Consider the following 20,000-nt stretch of genomic DNA (forward strand, 5'->3'; position numbering starts at 1 on the left):
TGGGTTGTGCCGTGGCGGAGATCTTTGTGGGCTATACTCGGCCTTGTCTCAGGATGGTAAGTTGGTGGTTGAAGATATCCCTCTAGTGGTGTGGGGGCTGTGCTTTAGCAAAGTGGGTGGGGTTATATCCTTCCTGTTTGGCCCTGTCCGGGGGTATCATCGGATGGGGCCACAGTGTCTCCTGACCCCTCCTGTCTCAGCCTCTAGTATTTATGCTGCAGTAGTTTATGTGTCGGGGGGCTAGGGTCAGTTTGTTATATCTGGAGTACTTCTCCTGTCCTATCCAGTGTCCTGTGTGAATTTAAGTATGCTCTCTCTAATTCTCTATTTCTTTCTCTCTCTCTGAGGACCTGAGCCCTAGGACCTTGCCTCAGTTATGATTTTAGCATGTCGATCTTGCTGGGGCAAACTAAAAACATTTTTTGGGGGATGGATGCCAGCAAAGCCACAACACAACACTAAACAATACATTAATTTCACTATAACGGTGCCAAACGGTGCCCACAAACTGTTAGTGCCTACATAAAGCTGTCCCAACAGCAGTCCCAACACATTACCACTGCTACACCTGGCTATCAGTTGAGTCCCAACACCTTACCACTGCTACACTTGGCTATCAGCTGAGTCCCAACACCTTACCTCTGCTACACCTGGCTATCAGCAGAGTCCCAACACCTTACCTCTGCTACACCTGGCTATCAGCAGAGTCCCAACACCTTACCTCTGCTACACCTGGCTATCAGCAGAGTCCCAACACCTTACCTCTGCTACACCTGGCTATCAGCAGAGTCCCAACACCTTACCTCTGCTACACCTGGCTATCAGCAGAGTCCCAACACCTTACCTTTGCTACACCTGGCTATCAGCAAAGTCCCAACACCTTACCTCTGCTACACCTGGCTATCAGCTGAGTCCCAACACCTTACCTCTGCTACACCTGGCTATCAGCAGAGTCCCAACACCTTACCTCTGCTACACCTGGCTATCAGCAGAGTCCCAACACCTTACCTCTGCTAAACCTGGCTATCAGCAGAGTCCCAACACCTTACCTCTGCTACACCTGGCTATCAGCAGAGTCCCAACACCTTACCTCTGCTACACCTGGCTATCAGCAGAGTCCCAACACCTTACCTCTGCTAAACCTGGCTATCAGCAGAGTCCCAACACCTTACCTCTGCTACGCCTGGCTATCAGCAGAGTCCCAACATCTTACCTTTGCTACACCTGGCTATCAGCAGAGTCCCAACACCTTACCACTGCTACACCTGGCTATGAGCAGAGTCCCAACACCTTACCTCTGCTACACCTGGCTATCAGCTGAGTCCCAACACCTTACCTCTGCTACACCTGGCTATCAGCTGAGTCCCAACACCTTACCTCTGCTACACCTGGCTATCAGCAGAGTCCCAACACCTTACCTCTGCTACACCTGGCTATCAGCAGAGTCCCAACACCTTACCTCTGCTACACCTGGCTATCAGCAGAGTCCCAACACCTTACCTTTGCTACACCTGGCTATCAGCAGAGTCCCAACACCTTACCTCTGCTACACCTGGCTATCAGCTGAGTCCCAACACCTTACCTCTGCTACACCTGGCTATCAGCAGAGTCCCAACACCTTACCTCTGCTACACCTGGCTATCAGCAGAGTCCCAACACCTTACCTCTGCTACACCTGGCTATCAGCAGAGTCCCAACACCTTACCTCTGCTACACCTGGCTATCAGCAGAGTCCCAACACCTTACCTCTGCTACACCTGGCTATCAGCAGAGTCCCAACACCTTACCTCTGCTACACCTGGCTATCAGCAGAGTCCCAACACCTTACCTCTGCTACACCTGGCTATCAGCAGAGTCCCAACACCTTACCTCTGCTACACCTGGCTATCAGCAGAGTCCCAACACCTTACCTCTGCTACACCTGGCTATCAGCTGAGTCCCAACACCTTACCTCTGCTACACCTGGCTATCAGCTGAGTCCCAACACCTTACCTCTGCTACACCTGGCTATCAGCAGAGTCCCAACACCTTACCTCTGCTACACCTGGCTATCAGCTGAGCCTTGTCTGGCAGCGAAACAGTTAATTCAGCCTCATTTACTGCCTTTAAAAACAAAGCTGATATGGCTGACTTGTTTAAACAAATGTAGGTTTCTACGGACAATTGAGATGTACAGACTATGGCATAAGGGGACGACAAGCAGATAAGAGACAATCCGTATTTTTGATTAAGACGTTAATGAGCGAACTAGGACAGACGTGGTCAATATAATATATTTGTTTAGCACTTTTGAAATGTACAGCGACAGAATTCAGAACATGAAACATCAAAGTATGGAATTATCTGGATTTATGGCGCTATCAAGACAACTGGAAACTAAAAAAAAAGACAAGGTAGAATCATGATGATGCCATCATCATCTGATGTATCAAATACTTATGTCATGCAATAAAATGCAAATTAATTATTTAAAAATCATAGTGTGATTTTCTGGATTTTTGTTTTAGATTCCGTCTCTCACAGACCTCTACATGCTTTGTAAGTAGGAAAACCTGCAAAATCGGCAGTGTATCAAATACTGGTTCTCCCCACTGTAAGTATTGAAATATAGCCCTAAGTAAGTTACGGTATTAAGACTAAACAAGATGTGCTCGATGGTGGTTATTACAAGGCTGCTATACTCAGCCTACTAATGATAATGACGTTACTTATTATCGTAATAATAACAACAATAAGATCAAGAAAAAGGAGCGTTATTATTATTAGAAATATACAATTTCCCCACAATTTGGAACAGTGTAAACACTATATAAATTATAAATAATATCAGAGGCTGTACTAACGAATACAAAATTGTGTAAAGCCTTTAATACAGCTAAGATAAAAATTTTAAAAAAGAATTAAAATAAACAAATCATTTGTGAAATTGTTTACTTGACATGTGGTTGCGTGAGGCTTGGTGCTCACGGAATCAGTAGGCTAATAAACAAACACTCAAACAGGCAACAGAAGCAGGATCTGTCTTATTTCTGGAGATATATTGATGATTTATTAAGCCAGGCACAGTTAATAGTTAGGTTATTGATTATAGATTTAATTTAAGTTCTGGGTTTCCTCTCTCCTCACTTTTCTTAGACAATAAGAAAAGGGCTGTTTTCTCATCTCCTCATTCTGGGCCATTGCTCTCAACAACAATATGCTGGTTAATGTTGCTATTATGCACATAGCAACATGGTCTAGGAAAAAGGAAAAGGCGCAAATTCAGCAGCACACTGATGTGTTTCCGAACTGTGCACAGCGACCACTATTCAACCACGGAGAACGTGCCTTTGTTACAAAATAATATAATTTATATAATATATATAATATACTAATATAATTTATATAATTTATATATAACATACTATAATATACTAATATAATTTATATAATATATATATAATATACTATAATATACTAATATCATTTATATAATTTATATAATATATATAATATACTAATATAATTTATATATTTATATAATATATATAATATATATAATATACTAATATAATTTATATAATATATATAATATATATAATATACTAATATAATTTATATAATATATATTATATATAATATACTAATATAATTTATCATATATATAATATACTATAATATACTAATATAATTTATATAATATATATAATATACTATAATATACTAATATAATTTATATAATTTATATAATATATATAATATACTAATATAATTTATATAATATATATAATATACTAATATAATTTATATAATTTATATAATATATATAATATACTAATATAATTTATATAATATATATAATATATATAATATACTAATATAATTTATATAATATATATAATATATATAATATACTAATATAATTTATATAATATATATAATATACTAAAATAATTTATATAATATATATAATATATATAATATACTAATATAATTTATATAATATACTATAATATACTAATATAATTTATATAATATATATAATATACTAATATAATTTATATAATTTATATAATATATATAATATACTATAATATACTAAAATAATTTATATAATATATATAATATACTATAATATACTAAAATAATTTATATAATATATATAATATACTAATATAATTTATATAATATATATAATATATATAATATACTAATATAATTTATATAATTTATATAATATACTATAATATACTAATATAATTTATATAATTTATATAATATACTATAATATAATTTATATAATTTATATAATATACTATAATATACTAATATAATTTATATAATATATATAATATACTAATATTATTTTTATTGGTGTTGCACCATTGTCCATCTAATGTAATATAACAATATACAATTACAGTAGCACTTCTCAGACTGATGGGCTGTTCCATCCCCAGAGCCACAATGAATTAATCCACTCAGCCTGAATCAGACGTCTTGTACACCATGATGTATAGATATAGTTTCTTGCTCCTGCTCGACTAAAGAAATCTCGGTTGACCAACAGCCTATCGACCAAACAAACGCCTAAATGGTGTCAACCCTGGCTGAGAGTAACACAGAGAGTAACACAGAGAGTAACACAGAGTAACACAGTGAGTAACACAGACTAACCCAGAGAGTAACCCAGAGAGTAACACAGAGAGTAACTCAGAGAGTAACACACAGAGTAACACAGAGAGTAACCCAGAGTAACACAGAGAGTAACACAGAGTGTAACACAGAGTGTAACACAGAGTGTAACACAGAGAATAACCCAGAGTAACACAGAGAGTAACACAGAGAATAACCCAGAGAGTACCCCAGAGTAACACAGAGAGTAACATAGAGAATAACCCAGAGTAACCCAAAGTAACACAGAGAGTAACCCAGAGTAACCCAAAGAGTAACCCAGAGAGTAACAAAGAGAGTAACCCAGAGAGTAACACAGAGTAACCCAGAGGGTGACCAAGAGAGTAACCCAGAGTAACATAGAGTAACACAGAGAGTAACCCAGAAAGTAACCCAGAGTAACCCAGAGTAACCAAGATGGTAACCCAGAGAGTAACCCAGAGGGTAACCCAGAGAGTAACCCAGAGAGTAACCCAGAGTAACACAGAGTAACCCTGAGAGTAAACCAGAGAGTAACCCCGAGTAACCCAGAGAGTAACCCCGAGTAACCCAGAGAGTAACCCCGAGTAACCCAGAGAGTAACCCCGAGTAACCCAGAGAGTAACCCCGAGTAACCCAGAGAGTAACAGAGATAGTAACACAGAGAGTAACACAAAGTAACCCAGAGAGTACCCCAGAGAGTAACAGAGAGTAACACAGAGAGTAACACAGAGAGTAACACAGAGCGGCTCTGAGAGTAACACAGAGTAACACAGTAGCGCAGAGTAACAGAGTGGCTCTGAGAGTAACAGAGCGGCTCTGAGAGTAACACAGAGCGGCTCAGAGTAACACAGAGCGGCTCTGAGAGTAACACAGAGCGGCTCTGAGAGTAACACAGAGCGGCTCAGAGTAACACAGAGCGGCTCTGAGAGTAACACAGAGTGGCTCTGAGAGTAACACAGAGCGGCTCTGAGAGTAACACAGAGTAGCGCTGAGAGTAACACAGAGTAGCGCTGAGAGTAACACAGAGTAGCGCTGAGAGTAACACAGAGTAACATAGTAACACAGAATAACACAGAGTCACGCTGAGAGTAACAGAGTAACACAGATATTATAAATACTCCATAGTGTGAGGATGGGTCCAGTCAGAGTCACCAGGTTAGAGAGTTTTATTGTTTGTTTTGTTCTTCCAGTTGAACCAGCCGCAATATTTTTCAGTAACGTTAAACACTAAACGGCTTCGGTAGAAAGAACACACATATAAAAACTCTCAGATAAAGAGCTTCAAAATAAATAACTTTAAATAACTTGAATAAAAAACTAAAACACATGAAAAAAAGCAACAAACACCCCTGGATGTACGGAGTGTTTTAACGTGCTTGGTATGGCTCTGCTTGGAGTGTGTGTCTCAGCATCTGTTCCATTGTGTGTGAGTTTTAGTGTGTGTGTGTCAGTGTGTGTGTGTGTGTGTCAGTGTGTGTGTGTGTGTCAGTGTGTGTGTGTGTCAGTGTGTGTGTGTGTCAGTGCGTGTCAGTGCATCAGTGTGTGTGTGTGTGTCAGTGTGTGTGTGTGTGTCAGTGCGTCAGTGTGTGTGTGTGTGTCAGTGTGTGTGTGTGTGTCAGTGTGTGTGTGTGTGTCAGTGTGTGTGTGTGTGTCAGTGTGTGTGTGTGTGTCAGTGTGTCAGTGTGTCAGTGTGTCAGTGTGTGTCAGTGTGTGTCAGTGTGTGTGTGTGTGTGTGTCAGTGCGTGTCAGTGCATCAGTGTGTGTGTGTGTGTCAGTGTGTGTGTGTGTGTCAGTGTGTGTGTGTGTGTCAGTGTGTGTCAGTGTGTGTGTGTGTGTGTGTCAGTGCGTGTCAGTGCATCAGTGTGTGTGTGTGTGTCAGTGTGTGTGTGTGTGTCAGTGTGTGTGTGTGTGTCAGTGTGTGTCAGTGTGTGTGTGTGTGTGTGTCAGTGCGTGTCAGTGCATCAGTGTGTGTGTGTGTGTCAGTGTGTGTGTGTGTGTCAGTGCGTCAGTGCATATCTGGCAGCAGCAACAGTGTTCTTCATCAGCATTGCGACCGTCATAGGCCCCACCCCTCCAGGAACTGGCGTGATAAACCCCGCCTTCTCCTTCACCCCTACAGAGACACAAAGCAAAAACAACCTGTGTTAGCCCCGCTGAACTAAAGCCTAACTAACTCACCCCCCTTCAGAGACACACGAGGGAAAACAACCCAGTGCGTTTGAACCCTGGGTCATCCCCTAATACCCATAATGCTCCTGAGCTAAAGCCTAGTCATTTAACTAAGTGAGTTAACACATCTATCATTCAGGTCTCTGACGAGGACACAGTACATTACCAATAGTATTCAGACCCCTTGACTTTTTCCACACTTGGTTACATTACAGCCTTATTATAAAATTGCTTAATTTAAAAAAAAATTGTATCTACACACAATAACCTATAATGACAAAGTAAAAACATTTCATTTAGAAATTTGAACAATATTAATGTTAGGCATTAGGGTTATCAGTGTGGTTAAGGTTAGATTTAAAATCAGATTTTATGACTTTGTGGCAATGCCAGCTAATGACCTCTCTGCAGAGCTGCCTCCATCCAGTACAACATTCATGAAAATAAATGCTAACCTGTTCTATTTTTTTATTGGATTTAACCTTTATTTAACTAGGCCAAGTCAGTTAAGAACAAATCATTATTTACAATGACGGCCTACCAGGGAACAGTGGGTTAACTGCCTTGTTCAGGGACAGAATGACAGATTTTTACCTTGTCAGCTCAGGGATTTGATCTAGCAACCTTCCGGTTACCACTAGGCTACCTGCTGGTTACTGACCAAACACTCTAACCACTAGGCTACCTGCTGGTTACTGACCCAACACTCTAACCACTAGGCTACCTGCTGGTTACTAGTCCAACCCTCTAACCACTAGGCTACCTGCTGGTTACTAGTCCAACACTATAACCACTAGGCTACCTGCTGGTTACTGACCCAACACTCTAACCACTAGGCTACCTGCTGGTTACTAGTCCAACACTCTAAAAACTAGACTACCTGCAGATTACTAGTCCAATGCCTCTAACCAGTAGGCTACCTGCTGGTTACTAGTCCAACACTCTAACCACTAGGCTACCTGCTGGTTACTAGTCCAACGCTCTAACCACTAGGCTACCTGCTGGTTAATAGTCCAACACTCTAACCACTAGGCTACCTGCTGGTTACTAGTCCAACACTCTAACCACTAGGCTACCTGCTGGTTACTAGTCCAACACTCTAACCACTAGGCTACCTGCCTCTAACTACTAGGCTACCTGCTGGTTACTGACCCAACACTCTAACCACTAGGCTACCTGCTGGTTACTAGTCCAACGCTCTAAAAACTAGACTACCTGCTGATTACTAGTCCAATGCCTCTAACCACTAGGCTACCTGCCTCTAACCACTAGGCTATCTGCTGGTTACTAGTCCAATGCTCTAACCACTAGTCTACCTGCTGGTTACTAGTCCAACACTCTAACCACTAGGCTACCTGCTGGTTACTAGTCCAACACTCTAACCATTAGGCTACCTGCTGGTTACTAGTCCAACACTCTAACCACTAGGCTACCTGCTGATTACTAGTCCAACACTCTAACCACTAGGCTACCTGCTGGTTACTAGTCCAAAACTATAACCACTAGGCTACCTGCCTCTAACCACTAGGCTACCTGCTGGTTACTAGTCCAACGCTCTAACCACTAGGCTACCTGCTGGTTACTAGTCCAACAATCTAACCACTAGGCTACCTGCCTCTAACCACTAGGCTAGCTGATGGTTACTAGTCCAACGCTCTAACCACTAGGCTACCTGCTGGTTACTAGTCCAACGCTCTAACCACTAGGCTACCTGCTGGTTACTAGTCCAACGCTCTAACCACTAGGCTACCTGCTGGTTACTAGTCCAACACTCTAACCACTAGGCTACCTGCTGGTTACTAGTCCAACACTAACCACTAGGCTACCTGCTGGTTACTAGTCCAACACTAACCACTAGGTTACCTGCTGGTTACTAGTCCAACACTCAAACCATTAGGCTACCTGCTGGTTACTAACCCAACACTCTAACCACTAGGCTACCTGCTGGTTACTAGTCCAACACTCTAACCACTAGGCTACCTGCTGGTTATTAGTCAAACACTCTAACCACTAGGCTACCTGCTGGTTACTAGTCCAACACTCTAACCACTAGGCTACCTGCCTCTAACCACTAGGCTACCTGCTGGTTACTAACCCAACACTCTAACCACTAGGCTACCTGCTGGTTACTAGTCCAATGCTCTAACCACTAGTCTACCTGCTGGTTACTAGTCCAACACTCTAACCACTAGGCTACCTGCTGGTTACTGACCCAACACTCTAACCACTAGGCTACCTGCTGGTTACTAGTCCAACGCTCTAACCACTAGGCTACCTGCTGGTTACTAGTCCAACACTCTAACCACTAGGCTACCTACTGGTTACTAGTCCAACACTCTAACCACTAGGTTACCTGCTGGTTACTAGTCCAACGCTCTAACCACTAGGCTACCTGCTGGTTACTAGTCCAACACTCTAACCACTAGGCTACCTGCTGGTTACTAGTCCAACACTAACCACTAGGTTACCTGCTGGTTACTAGTCCAACACTCAAACCATTAGGCTACCTGCTGGTTACTAGTCCAACACTCTAACCACTAGGCTACCTGCTGATTACTAGTCCAACACTCTAACCACTAGGCTACCTGCTGATTACTGGCCCAACACTCTAACCACTAGGCTACCTGCTGGTTACTAGTCCAACACTCTAACCACTAGGCTACCTAACTCTAACCACTAGGCTACCTGCTGGTTACTAGTCCAACACTCTAACCACTAGGCTACCTGCTGGTTAATTGTCCAACGCTCTAACCACTAGGATACCTGCCTCTAACCACTAGGCTACCTGCTGGTTACTAGTCCAACACTCTAACCACTAGGCTACCTGCTGGTTACTAGTCCAACACTCTTACCACTAGGCTACCTGCTGGTTACTAGTCCAACACTCTAACCACTAGGCTACCTGCTGGTTACTAGTCAAACACTAACCACTAGGCTACCTGCTGGTTACTAGTCCAACACTCTAACCACTAGGCTAATTGCTGGTTACTAGTCCAGCACTCTAACCACTAGGCTACCTGCTGGTTACTAACCCAACACTCTAACCACTAGGCTACCTGCTGGTTACTAGTCCAACACTCTAACCACTAGGCTACCTGCTGGTTACTAGTCAAACACTCTAACCACTAGGCTACCTGCTGGTTACTAGTCCAACACTCTAACCACTAGGCTAATTGCTGGTTACTAGTCCAGCACTCTAACCACTAGGCTACCTGCTGGTTACTAACCCAACACTCTAACCACTAGGCTACCTGCTGGTTACTAGTCCAACACTCTAACCACTAGGCTACCTGCTGGTTACTAGTCAAACACTCTAACCACTAGGCTACCTGCTGGTTACTAGTCCAACACTCTAACCACTAGGCTACCTGCCTCTAACCACTAGGCTACCTGCTGGTTACTAACCCAACACTCTAACCACTAGGCTACCTGCTGGTTACTAGTCCAATGCTCTAACCACTAGTCTACCTGCTGGTTACTAGTCCAACACTCTAACCACTAGGCTACCTGCTGGTTACTGACCCAACACTCTAACCACTAGGCTACCTGCTGGTTACTAGTCCAACGCTCTAACCACTAGGCTACCTGCTGGTTACTAGTCCAACACTCTAACCACTAGGCTACCTACTGGTTACTAGTCCAACACTCTAACCACTAGGTTACCTGCTGGTTACTAGTCCAACACTCAAACCACTAGGCTACCTGCTGGTTACTAGCCCAACACTCTAACCACAAGGCTACCTGCTGGTTACTAGTCCAACACTCTAACCACTAGGCTACCTGCTGGTTACTAACCCAACACTCTAACCACTAGGCTACCTGCTGGTTACTAGTCCAATGCTCTAACCACTAGTCTACCTGCTGGTTACTAGTCCAACACTCTAACCACTAGGCTACCTACTGGTTACTGACCCAACACTCTAACCACTAGGCTACCTGCTGGTTACTAGTCCAACGCTCTAACCACTAGGCTACCTGCTGGTTACTAGTCCAACACTCTAACCACTAGGCTACCTACTGGTTACTAGTCCAACACTCTAACCACTAGGTTACCTGCTGGTTACTAGTCCAACACTCAAACCACTAGGCTACCTGCTGGTTACTAGTCCAACACTCTAACCACAAGGCTACCTGCTGGTTACTAGTCCAACACTCTAACCACTAGAATACCTGCTGGTTACTGACTCAACACTCTAACCACTAGGCTACCTGCTGGTTACTAGTCCAACGCTCTAACCACTAGTCTACCTGCTGGTTACTAGTCCAACACTCTAACCACTAGGTTACCTACTGGTTAGTAGTCCAACACTCAAACCACTAGGCTACCTGCTGGTTACTAGTCCAACACTCTAACCACTAGGCTACCTGCTGGTTACTAGTCCAACACTCTAACCACTAGGCTACCTGCTGGTTACTAGTCCAACACTCTAACCACTAGGTTACCTGCCTCTAACCACTAGGCTACCTGCTATAACCACTAGGCTACCTGCATCTAACCACTAGGCTACCTGCTGGTTACTAGTCCAACGCTCTAACCACTAGGCTACCTGCCTCTAACCACTAGGCTACCTGCCTCTAACCACTAGGCTACCTGCTGGTTACTAGTCCAACGCTCTAACCACTAGGCTACCTGCCTCTAACCACTAGGCTACCTGCCTCTAACCACTAGGCTACCTGCCTCTAACCACTAGGCTACCTGCCTCTAACCACTAGGCTACCTGCTATAACCACTAGGCTACCTGCCTCTAACCACTAGGCTACCTGCCTCTAACCACTAGACTACCTGCCTCTAACCACTAGGCTACCTGTCTCTAACCACTAGGCTACCTGCTACAACCACTAGGCTACCTGCTATAACCACTAGGCTTTAAACCCAGGTCTGTACCTTCGAAGTCCACGTCGCCCACCAGCCGTAGTTTTCCTGTGGTCCGGTCCTGGACACGGTTAATACCCACATCGATAACCGCTGCCCCCTCCTTCACCATGTCTACTGTGATCAGCCCAGGCACACCTAGAGGACACACACACACAGGAAATGAACACACACACAGGAAATGAACACACTCACACACACACAGGAAATGAACACACACACACACACACACAGGAAATGAACACACACACACACAAGTCGCTAACCGCAACATGTACAGCTAATATTAAACGTTGATCCTCAAACACACACACACACACACACACACACACACACTAGTTCTGTGTGGACATGACACTGGCTGGCATGGCAATCACCAGGCATACTTCAGTCGTTTTTTATAATGTTCACCTGCAGCAATGTTACAGACAAGGGAGAAGGGAAGGAGAAAGAGGGAGAGAGATGAACAATGCAAAAATCTAAGAAAGAAATTGAGAAACCTGTCCAACCAAAAACATAGAGACCCAGAAAACCGGAGTCTACGCCTTCACTCTGGTGAATCACTAAAACAATACAGAAATACACTACGGAAAAAGAAGGAACAGCGCGTCAGAAATCAGCTCAATGTAATCCATAGACTCTAACCACTTCTGGGAAAATTGGAAAACACTAAACAAACAGCAACACGAAGAATTATCTATCCAAAATGAAGATGTAAACCACTTCTCCAATCTTTTTGGCTCTATAACAAAGAATAAAGAGCAAAAACATATACATGATCAAATACAGATCTTAGAATCATCTATTAAAGACTACCAGAACCCACTGGATTCTCCAATTACATTGAATGAGTTACAGGACAAAATAAAAACCCTCCAACCCAAAAAGGCCTGTGGTGTTGATGGTATCCTCAATGAAATGATCAAATATACAGACGACAAATTCTAATTGGCTAATACTAAAACTCTTCAACATTATCCTTAGCTCTGGCATCTTCCCCAATATCTGGTGCCAAGGACTGATCACCCCAATCCACAAGAGTGGAGACATATTTGACCCCATTAACTACCGTGGGATATGTGTCAACAGTAACCTTGGGAAACTCCTCTGCATTATCATTAACAGGAGACTCCTACATTTCCTCAATGAAAACAATGTACAGAGCAAATGTTTTTACCAAATGACCGTACGACAGACCACGTATTCACCCTGCACACCCTAACCGACAAACAAACAAACCAAAACGAAGGCAAAGTCTTCTCATGTTTTGTTGATTTCAAAAAGGCCTTTGACTCAATTTGGCATGAGGGTCTGCTATACAAACTGATGGAAAGTGGTGTTGGGGGAAAAACATACGACATTATAAAATCCATGAACACAAACAACAAGTGTGAGGTTAGAATTAGCAAAAAACACACACATTTCTTCCCACAGGGCCGTAGGATGAGACAAGGATGCAGCTTAAGCCCCACCCTCTTCAACATATATATCAACGAATTGGCGCGGACACTAGAACAGTCTGCAGCACCCGGCCTAGAATCTGAAGTCAAATGTCTACTGTTTGCTGATGATCTGGTGCTTCTGTCTCCTGCACAGATTCTGTCAGACCTGGGCCCTGACAGTAAATCTCAGTAAGACCAAAATAATGGTGTCCCAAAAAAGGTCCAGTCGCCAGGACCACAAATACAAATTCCATCTAGACACCGTTGCCCTAGAGCACACAAAAAAATATACATACCTTGGCCTAAACATCAGCGCCACAGTTAACTTCCACAAAGCTGTGAACGATCTGAGAGACAAGAAGGGCCTTCTATGCCATCAAAAGGAACATAAAATTCAACATACCAATTAGGATCTGGCTAAAAAATACTTGAATCAGTCATAGAGCCCATTGCCCTTTATGGTTGTCAGGTCTGGGGGTCCGCTCACCAACCAAGAATTCACAAAATGGGACAAACACCAAATTGAGACTCTGCATGCAGAATTCTGCAAAAATATCTTCTGTGTACAATGTAAAACACCAAATAATGCATGCAGAGCAGAATTAGGCCGATACCCACTAATTATCAAAATCCAGAAAAGGGACGTTAAATTCTAGAGCCCCAGGACAGCAACAAAATTAGACCCAACCAAATCATGAGAAAAAAATATATATTTACTTGACACATTGGAAAGAATTAACAAAAAAACAAGAACAAACTAGAATGCTATTTGGCCCTAAACAGAGAGTACACAGTGGCAGAATACCTGACCACTGTGACTGACCCAAACTTAAGGAAAGCTTTGACTATGTACAGACTCAGTGAGCATAGCCTTGCTATTGAGAAAGGCCGTGAGGTGGACACATATTTCCCTCAGATTACACAGAACCACAAAGAATTAGAAAACAAATCCAACTCCCATATCTACTGGGTGAAATACCACAGTGTGCCATCACAGCAGCAAGATGTGACCTGTTACCTCAAGAAAAGGTCAACCAGTGAAGAACAAACACCTCTGTAAATACAACCCATATTTATGTTGATTTATTTTCCCCTTTGTACTTTAACCATTTGCACATCGTTACAACACTGTATATAGACATAATATGTCATTCGTAATGTCTTTATTCTTTTGGAACTTCTGTGAGTGTAATGTTTACTGTTCATTTTTATTGTTTATTTCACTTTTGTTTATTATCTACTTAAATTGCTTTGGCAGTGTTAAGATATGTTTCCCATGCCAATAAAGCCCTCTGAATTGAAAGAAAGAGAGAGGGTGTGTGTGTGTGTGGGGGGGGGGGGTACCTGCAGCTGCGATGACGATGTCGGCCAGACGGGTCAGTTCCTTCAGCTGCTCTCTGGGGGTGCACCTGTGGGCGATGGTTACCGTGGCATCACCTAGGAGGAGAGGAGAGGGTTTAGGATGTCTGTCTGTGTCTGTCTGCCAGTCAGTCTGTCTGTGTCTGCCTGTCAGTCTGTCTGTGTCTGTCTGTCTGCCAGTCCGTCTGCCAATCTGTCTGTGTCTGTCTGCCAATCTGTCTGTGTCTGTCTGCCAGTCTGTCTGTCTGCCAGTCAGTCTGTCTGTCTGCCTGTCAGTCTGTCTGTGTCTGTCTGTCTGCCAGTCCGTCTGCCAGTCCGTCTGCCAGTCTGTCTGCCAATCTGTCTGTGTCTGTCTGCCAGTCTGTCTGCCAGTCAGTCTGCCAGTCAGTCTGCCAGTCTGTCTGTCTGCCAGTCAGTCTGTCTGTCTGCCAGTCAGTCTGTCTGTGTCTGCTAGTCCGTCTGCCAGTCCGTCTGCCAGTCCGTCTGCCAGTCCTTCTGCCAGTCCGTCTGCCAGTCCGTCTGCCAGTCCGTGTGCCAGTCCGTCTGCCAGTCCGTCTGCCAGTCCGTCTGCCAGTCCGTGTGCCAGTCCGTCTGCCAGTCCGTCTGCCAGTCCGTCTGCCAGTCCGTCTGCCTGTCTCTGACATAATAGGATTGATAATATGCCAAATGAATCTGTGTATTTGTCAATGGGTTTATTTTTCAGTTGTAGACTCCATCGAGTTCGTTTTTATAAATAACAAAGAAAACAGACTATTAACATTATGGACTGGGGTGTCATTAACTCCTTTCTCTGGTGAACTAACCTTTTCCTCTGTTGTGATGACCGTATATTTCTCTAAGTTACTCTATAAAGGCCCATTGGCTGCAGTAGGCCCAACCTCACCCTGGACCTATCCTAGGTACCATGCCCCAGGCCAGCCAACCTCACCCTGGACCTATCCTAGGTACCATGACCCAGGGAGGCCAACCTCACCCTAGACCTATCCTAGGTACCTTGACCCAGGCCAGCCAACTTCACCCTGGACCTATCTTAGGTACCATGCCCCAGGCCAGCCAACCTCACCCTGGACCTATCCTAGGTACCATGCCCCAGGCCAGCCAACCTCACCCTGGACCTATCCTAGGTACCATGCCCCAGGCCAGCCAACCTCACCCTGGACCTATCCTAGGTACCTTGACCCAGGCCAGGCAACCTCACCCTGGACCTATCCTAGGTACCTTGACCCAGGCCAGGCAACCTCACCCTGGACCTATCCTAGGTACCTTGCCCCAGGCCAGCCAACCTCACCCTAGACCTATCCTAGGTACCTTGCCCCAGGCCAGCCAACCTCACCCTGGACCTATCCTAGGTACCATGCCCCAGGCCAGCCAACCTCACCCTGGACCTATCCTAGGTACCATGCCCCAGGCCAGCCAACCTCACCCTGGACCCAGGCCAGCCAACCTCACCCTGGACCTATCCTAGGTACCATGCCCCAGGCCAGCCAACCTCACCCTGGACCTATCCTAGGTACCTTGCCCCAGGCCAGCCAACCTCACCCTGGACCTATCCTAGGTACCTTGCCCCAGGCCAGCCAACCTCACCCTGGACCTATCCTAGGTACCTTGCCCCAGGCCAGCCAACCTCACCCTGGACCTATCCTAGGTACCTTGCCCCAGGCCAGCCAACCTCACCCTGGACCTATCCTAGGTACCTTGCCCCAGGCCAGCCAACCTCACCCTGGACCTATCCTAGGTACCTGGACCCAGGCCAGCCAACCTCACCCTGGACCTATCCTAGGTACCTTGACCCAGGCCAGGCATTCCAGAGCAGGGTGGGGCCAAGCCAAGTCCCAGAGCGGGTGTGTGTGTGTGTGTGTGTGTGTGTGTGTGTGTGTGTGTGTGTGTCGTGTGTGTGTGTGTGTGTGTGTGTGTGTGTGTCGTGTGTGGGGGGAATAAATCTTACAAAGGTCAGGAATGAGAGACAAGACCCGGCATGGTAAACGACTAGATTGATACCTGATGTGGTGCGGGTGTGCGTTGTGTTTGAGTGTATATACATGTGTGTGTGTGTGTGTGTGTGTGTGCTCGCATGAGAGAGAGAGAGAGAGAGAGAGAGAGGGAGTGAGTGAGAGAGAGTGTTAGAGAGAGGGAGTGTGTGAGAGAGAGGGAGTGTGTGAGAGATAGGGAGTGTGTTAGAGAGGGAGTGTGTTAGAGAGGGACTGTGTTAGAGAGGGACTGTGTTAGAGAGGGACTGTGTTAGAGAGGGACTGTGTTAGAGAGGGACTGTGTTAGAGAGGGAGTGTGTTAGAGAGGGAGTGTGTTAGAGAGGGAGTGTGAGAGAGGGAGTGTGAGAGAGGGAGTGTGAGAGAGGGAGTGGAGAGAGAGGGAGTGTGAGAGAGAGGGAGTGTGAGAGAGAGGGAGTGTGTGAGAGAGAGAGGGAGTGTGTGAGAGAGAGAGGGAGTGTGTGTGAGAGAGAGAGGGAGTGTGTGTGAGAGAGGGAGTGTGTGTGAGAGAGGGAGTGTGTGTGAGAGAGGGAGTGTGTGTTAGAGAGAGAGGGATTGTGTGAGAGAGGGAGTGTGTGAGAGAGGGATGTGTGTGAGAGAGAGAGTGTGTGAGAGAGGGAGTGTGTGAGAGAGGGAGTGTGAGAGAGAGAGGGAGTGTGTTAGAGAGGGAGTGTGAGAGAGAGAGGGAGTGTGTTAGAGAGGGAGTGTGTGAGAGAGAGGGAGTGTGTGAAAGAGAGAGGGAGTGTGTGAGAGAGAGGGAGTGTGTGAGAGAGGGAGTGTGTGAGAGAGGGAGTGTGTGAGAGAGGAAGTGTGTGAGAGAGGAAGTGTGTTAGAGGGAGTGTGTGAGCGAGAGGGAGTGTGTGAGAGAGAGGGAGTGTGGTAGAGAGGGAGTGTGTGAAAGAGAGAGGGAGTGTGTGAGAGAGAGAGGGAGTGTGTGAGAGAGAGGGAGTGTGTGAGAGAGAGAGGGAGTGTGTGAGAGAGAGAGGGAGTGTGTGAGAGAGGAGTGTGTGAGAGAGGGAGTGTGTGTGTGTGTGAGAGAGAGAAGAAAGAGAGAGGGAGTGTGTGTTGAGAGAGAGAGAGTGTGAGAGAGGGTGTGTGTGTGAGAAAGAGGGAGTGTGTGTGTGAGAGAGGGAGTGTGTGTGAGAGAGGGAGTGTGTGTGAGAGAGGGAGTGTGTGAGAGAAGGGGGTGTGTGTGAGAGAGGGAGTGTGTGGGAGAAGGGGGTGTGTGTGAGAGAGGGAGTGTGTGAGAGAGTGGTGTGTGTGAGAGAGAGGGAGTGTGTGTGAGCGGGGGTATGTGTGTGAGAGGGAGTGTGTGGAGAGAGGGAGTGTGTGTGAGAGGGGGAGTGTGTGAGAGAGTGGAGTGTGAGAGAGGAGGGGGTGTGTGTGAGAGGGGGAGTGTGTGTGAGAGAGGGAGTGTGGGGAGAGGGGGGGTGTGTGTTGGGGGTGTGTGTGGAGTGTGTGGGGGGATGTGTGTGAGAGGCGGTGTGTGTGAGAGAGGGAGTGTGTGTGAGAGGGGGTGTGTGTGAGAGAGGGAGTGTGTGAGAGAGGGAGTGTGTGAGAGAGAGGGAGTGTGTGTGTGTGTGAGAGAGAGAGAGAGGAGTGTGTTGAGAGAGAGAGTGTGTGTGAGAGGGAGTGTGTGTGAGAGAGGGTGTGTGTGAGAGAGGGAGTGTGTGAGAGAGGGAGTGTGTGAGAGAGGAGTGTGTGAGAGGGAGTGTGTGTGAGAAGAGAGAGAGAGAGAGAGAGAGACAGAGAGAGAGAGAGAGAGAGAAAGACAGAGAGACAGAGAGAGAGAGAGAGAGAGAGAGAGAGAGAGAGAGAGAGAGAAAGACAGAGAGGAGAGAGAGAGAGAGAGAGGAGAGAGAGAGAGACAAGAGAGAGAGAAGAGAGAGAGAGAGAGAGAGAGAGAGAGAGGAGAGAGGAAGAGAAGAGAGAGAGAGAGAGACAGAGAGAGAGAGAGAGAGGGAGTGTGTGTGTGCAACTTGGTGAGGAGTCCAAATTAAAGTGAGTTTCTGTCAAAACTAGTAGAAACAGGTTCACAGTTGATAGAAATTCCTCAAGCGTGTGTGTGTGTGTGTGTGTGTGTGTGTGTGTGTGTGTGTGTGTGTGTGTGTGAGAGAGAGGGATGCTTTCAGTTCATTGGGTTGTTTCATTTAACAGCTGTCCACACAGTATTATACCCTATAATATATCCACACAGTATTATACCCTATAATATATCCACACAGTATTATACCCTATAATATATCCACACAGTATTATACCCTATAATATATCCACACAGTATTATACCCTATAATATATCCACACAGTATTATACCCTATAATATATCCACACAGTATTATACCCTATAATATATCCACACAGTATTATACCCTATAATATATCCACACAGTATTATACCCTATAATATATCCACACAGTATTATACCCTATAATATAACCACACAGTATTATACCCTATAATATATCCACACAGTATTATACCCTATAATATATCCACACAGTATTATACCCTATAATATATCCACACAGTATTATACCCTATAATATATCCACACAGTATTATACCCTATAATATATCCACACAGTATTATACCCTATAATATATCCACACAGTATTATACCCTATAATATATCCACACAGTATTAGACCCTATAATATATCCACACAGTATTATACCCTATAATATATCCACACAGTATTATACCCTATAATATATCCACACAGTATTATACCCTATAATATATCCACACAGTATTATACCCTATAATATATCCACACAGTATTATACCCTATAATATATCCACACAGTATTATACCCTATAATATATCCACACAGTATTATACCCTATAATATATCCACACAGTATTATACCCTATAATATATCCACACAGTATTATACCCTCCCACAGTATCGTCTCATCACCAGCATGGTGCACCATTCCACTTCCCTCACCCACTTATTTCTACGACCATATATGGGACGACAGGTGCCCCCTCTCTCCTCCACCTCTACCCTCCACCTCTTACCCTCCCTCTCTCCTCCACCTCTACCCTCCACCTCTACCCTCCACCTCTACCCTCCACCTCTACCCTCCCTCTCTCCTCCACCTCTACCCTCCACCTCTACCCTCCACCTCTACCCTCCACCTCTACCCTCCCTCTCTCCTCCACCTCTACCCTCCACCTCTACCCTCCACCTCTACCCTCCACCTCTACCCTCCTCCTCTCTCCTCCACCTCTACCCTCCCACTCTCTTCCACCTCTACCCTCCCTCTCTCCTCCACCTCTACCCTCCCTCTCTCCTCCACCTCTACCCTCCCTCTCTCTCTCCCTCACCTCTACCCTCCCTCTCTCCTCCACTCTACCCTCCCTCTTCTCCCCTCTACCCTCCCCCTCTCCTCCACCTCTCTCCTCCACCTCCACCCTCCCTCTCTCCTCCCACCTCTCTCCTCCACCTCTCCTCCACCTCTTACCCTCCCTCTGTCCTCCACCTCACCCTCCCCTCTACCCTCCCTCTCTCCTCCACCCTCC

General features: G+C 45.1%; 1 protein-coding gene across 2 annotated transcripts in view; it reads right to left on the reverse strand.

The window, feature by feature from the left end:
• Window positions 1–5,783: 5,783 nt before the first annotated feature.
• Window positions 5,784–20,000, reverse strand: part of LOC110536461 (bifunctional methylenetetrahydrofolate dehydrogenase/cyclohydrolase, mitochondrial) — a 28,146-nt gene continuing 13,929 nt past the window's right edge. For both annotated transcript variants that reach the window (XM_036936483.2, XM_090191244.1), the window contains 3 exons: window positions 14,464–14,556; window positions 11,690–11,815; window positions 5,784–6,748 (listed from right to left, as the gene is read on the reverse strand). In XM_036936483.2, the coding sequence (XP_036792378.2) occupies window positions 6,633–6,748; window positions 11,690–11,815; window positions 14,464–14,556 (335 nt within the window). In that variant the 3' untranslated portion in view covers window positions 5,784–6,632. The remainder of the gene's footprint in view (window positions 6,749–11,689; window positions 11,816–14,463; window positions 14,557–20,000) is intronic.

Source organism: Oncorhynchus mykiss, chromosome 11, assembly GCF_057628025.1.
Source record: "Oncorhynchus mykiss isolate SJ-2025 chromosome 11, ASM5762802v1, whole genome shotgun sequence".
Taxonomy (NCBI): Eukaryota; Metazoa; Chordata; class Actinopteri; order Salmoniformes; family Salmonidae; genus Oncorhynchus; species Oncorhynchus mykiss.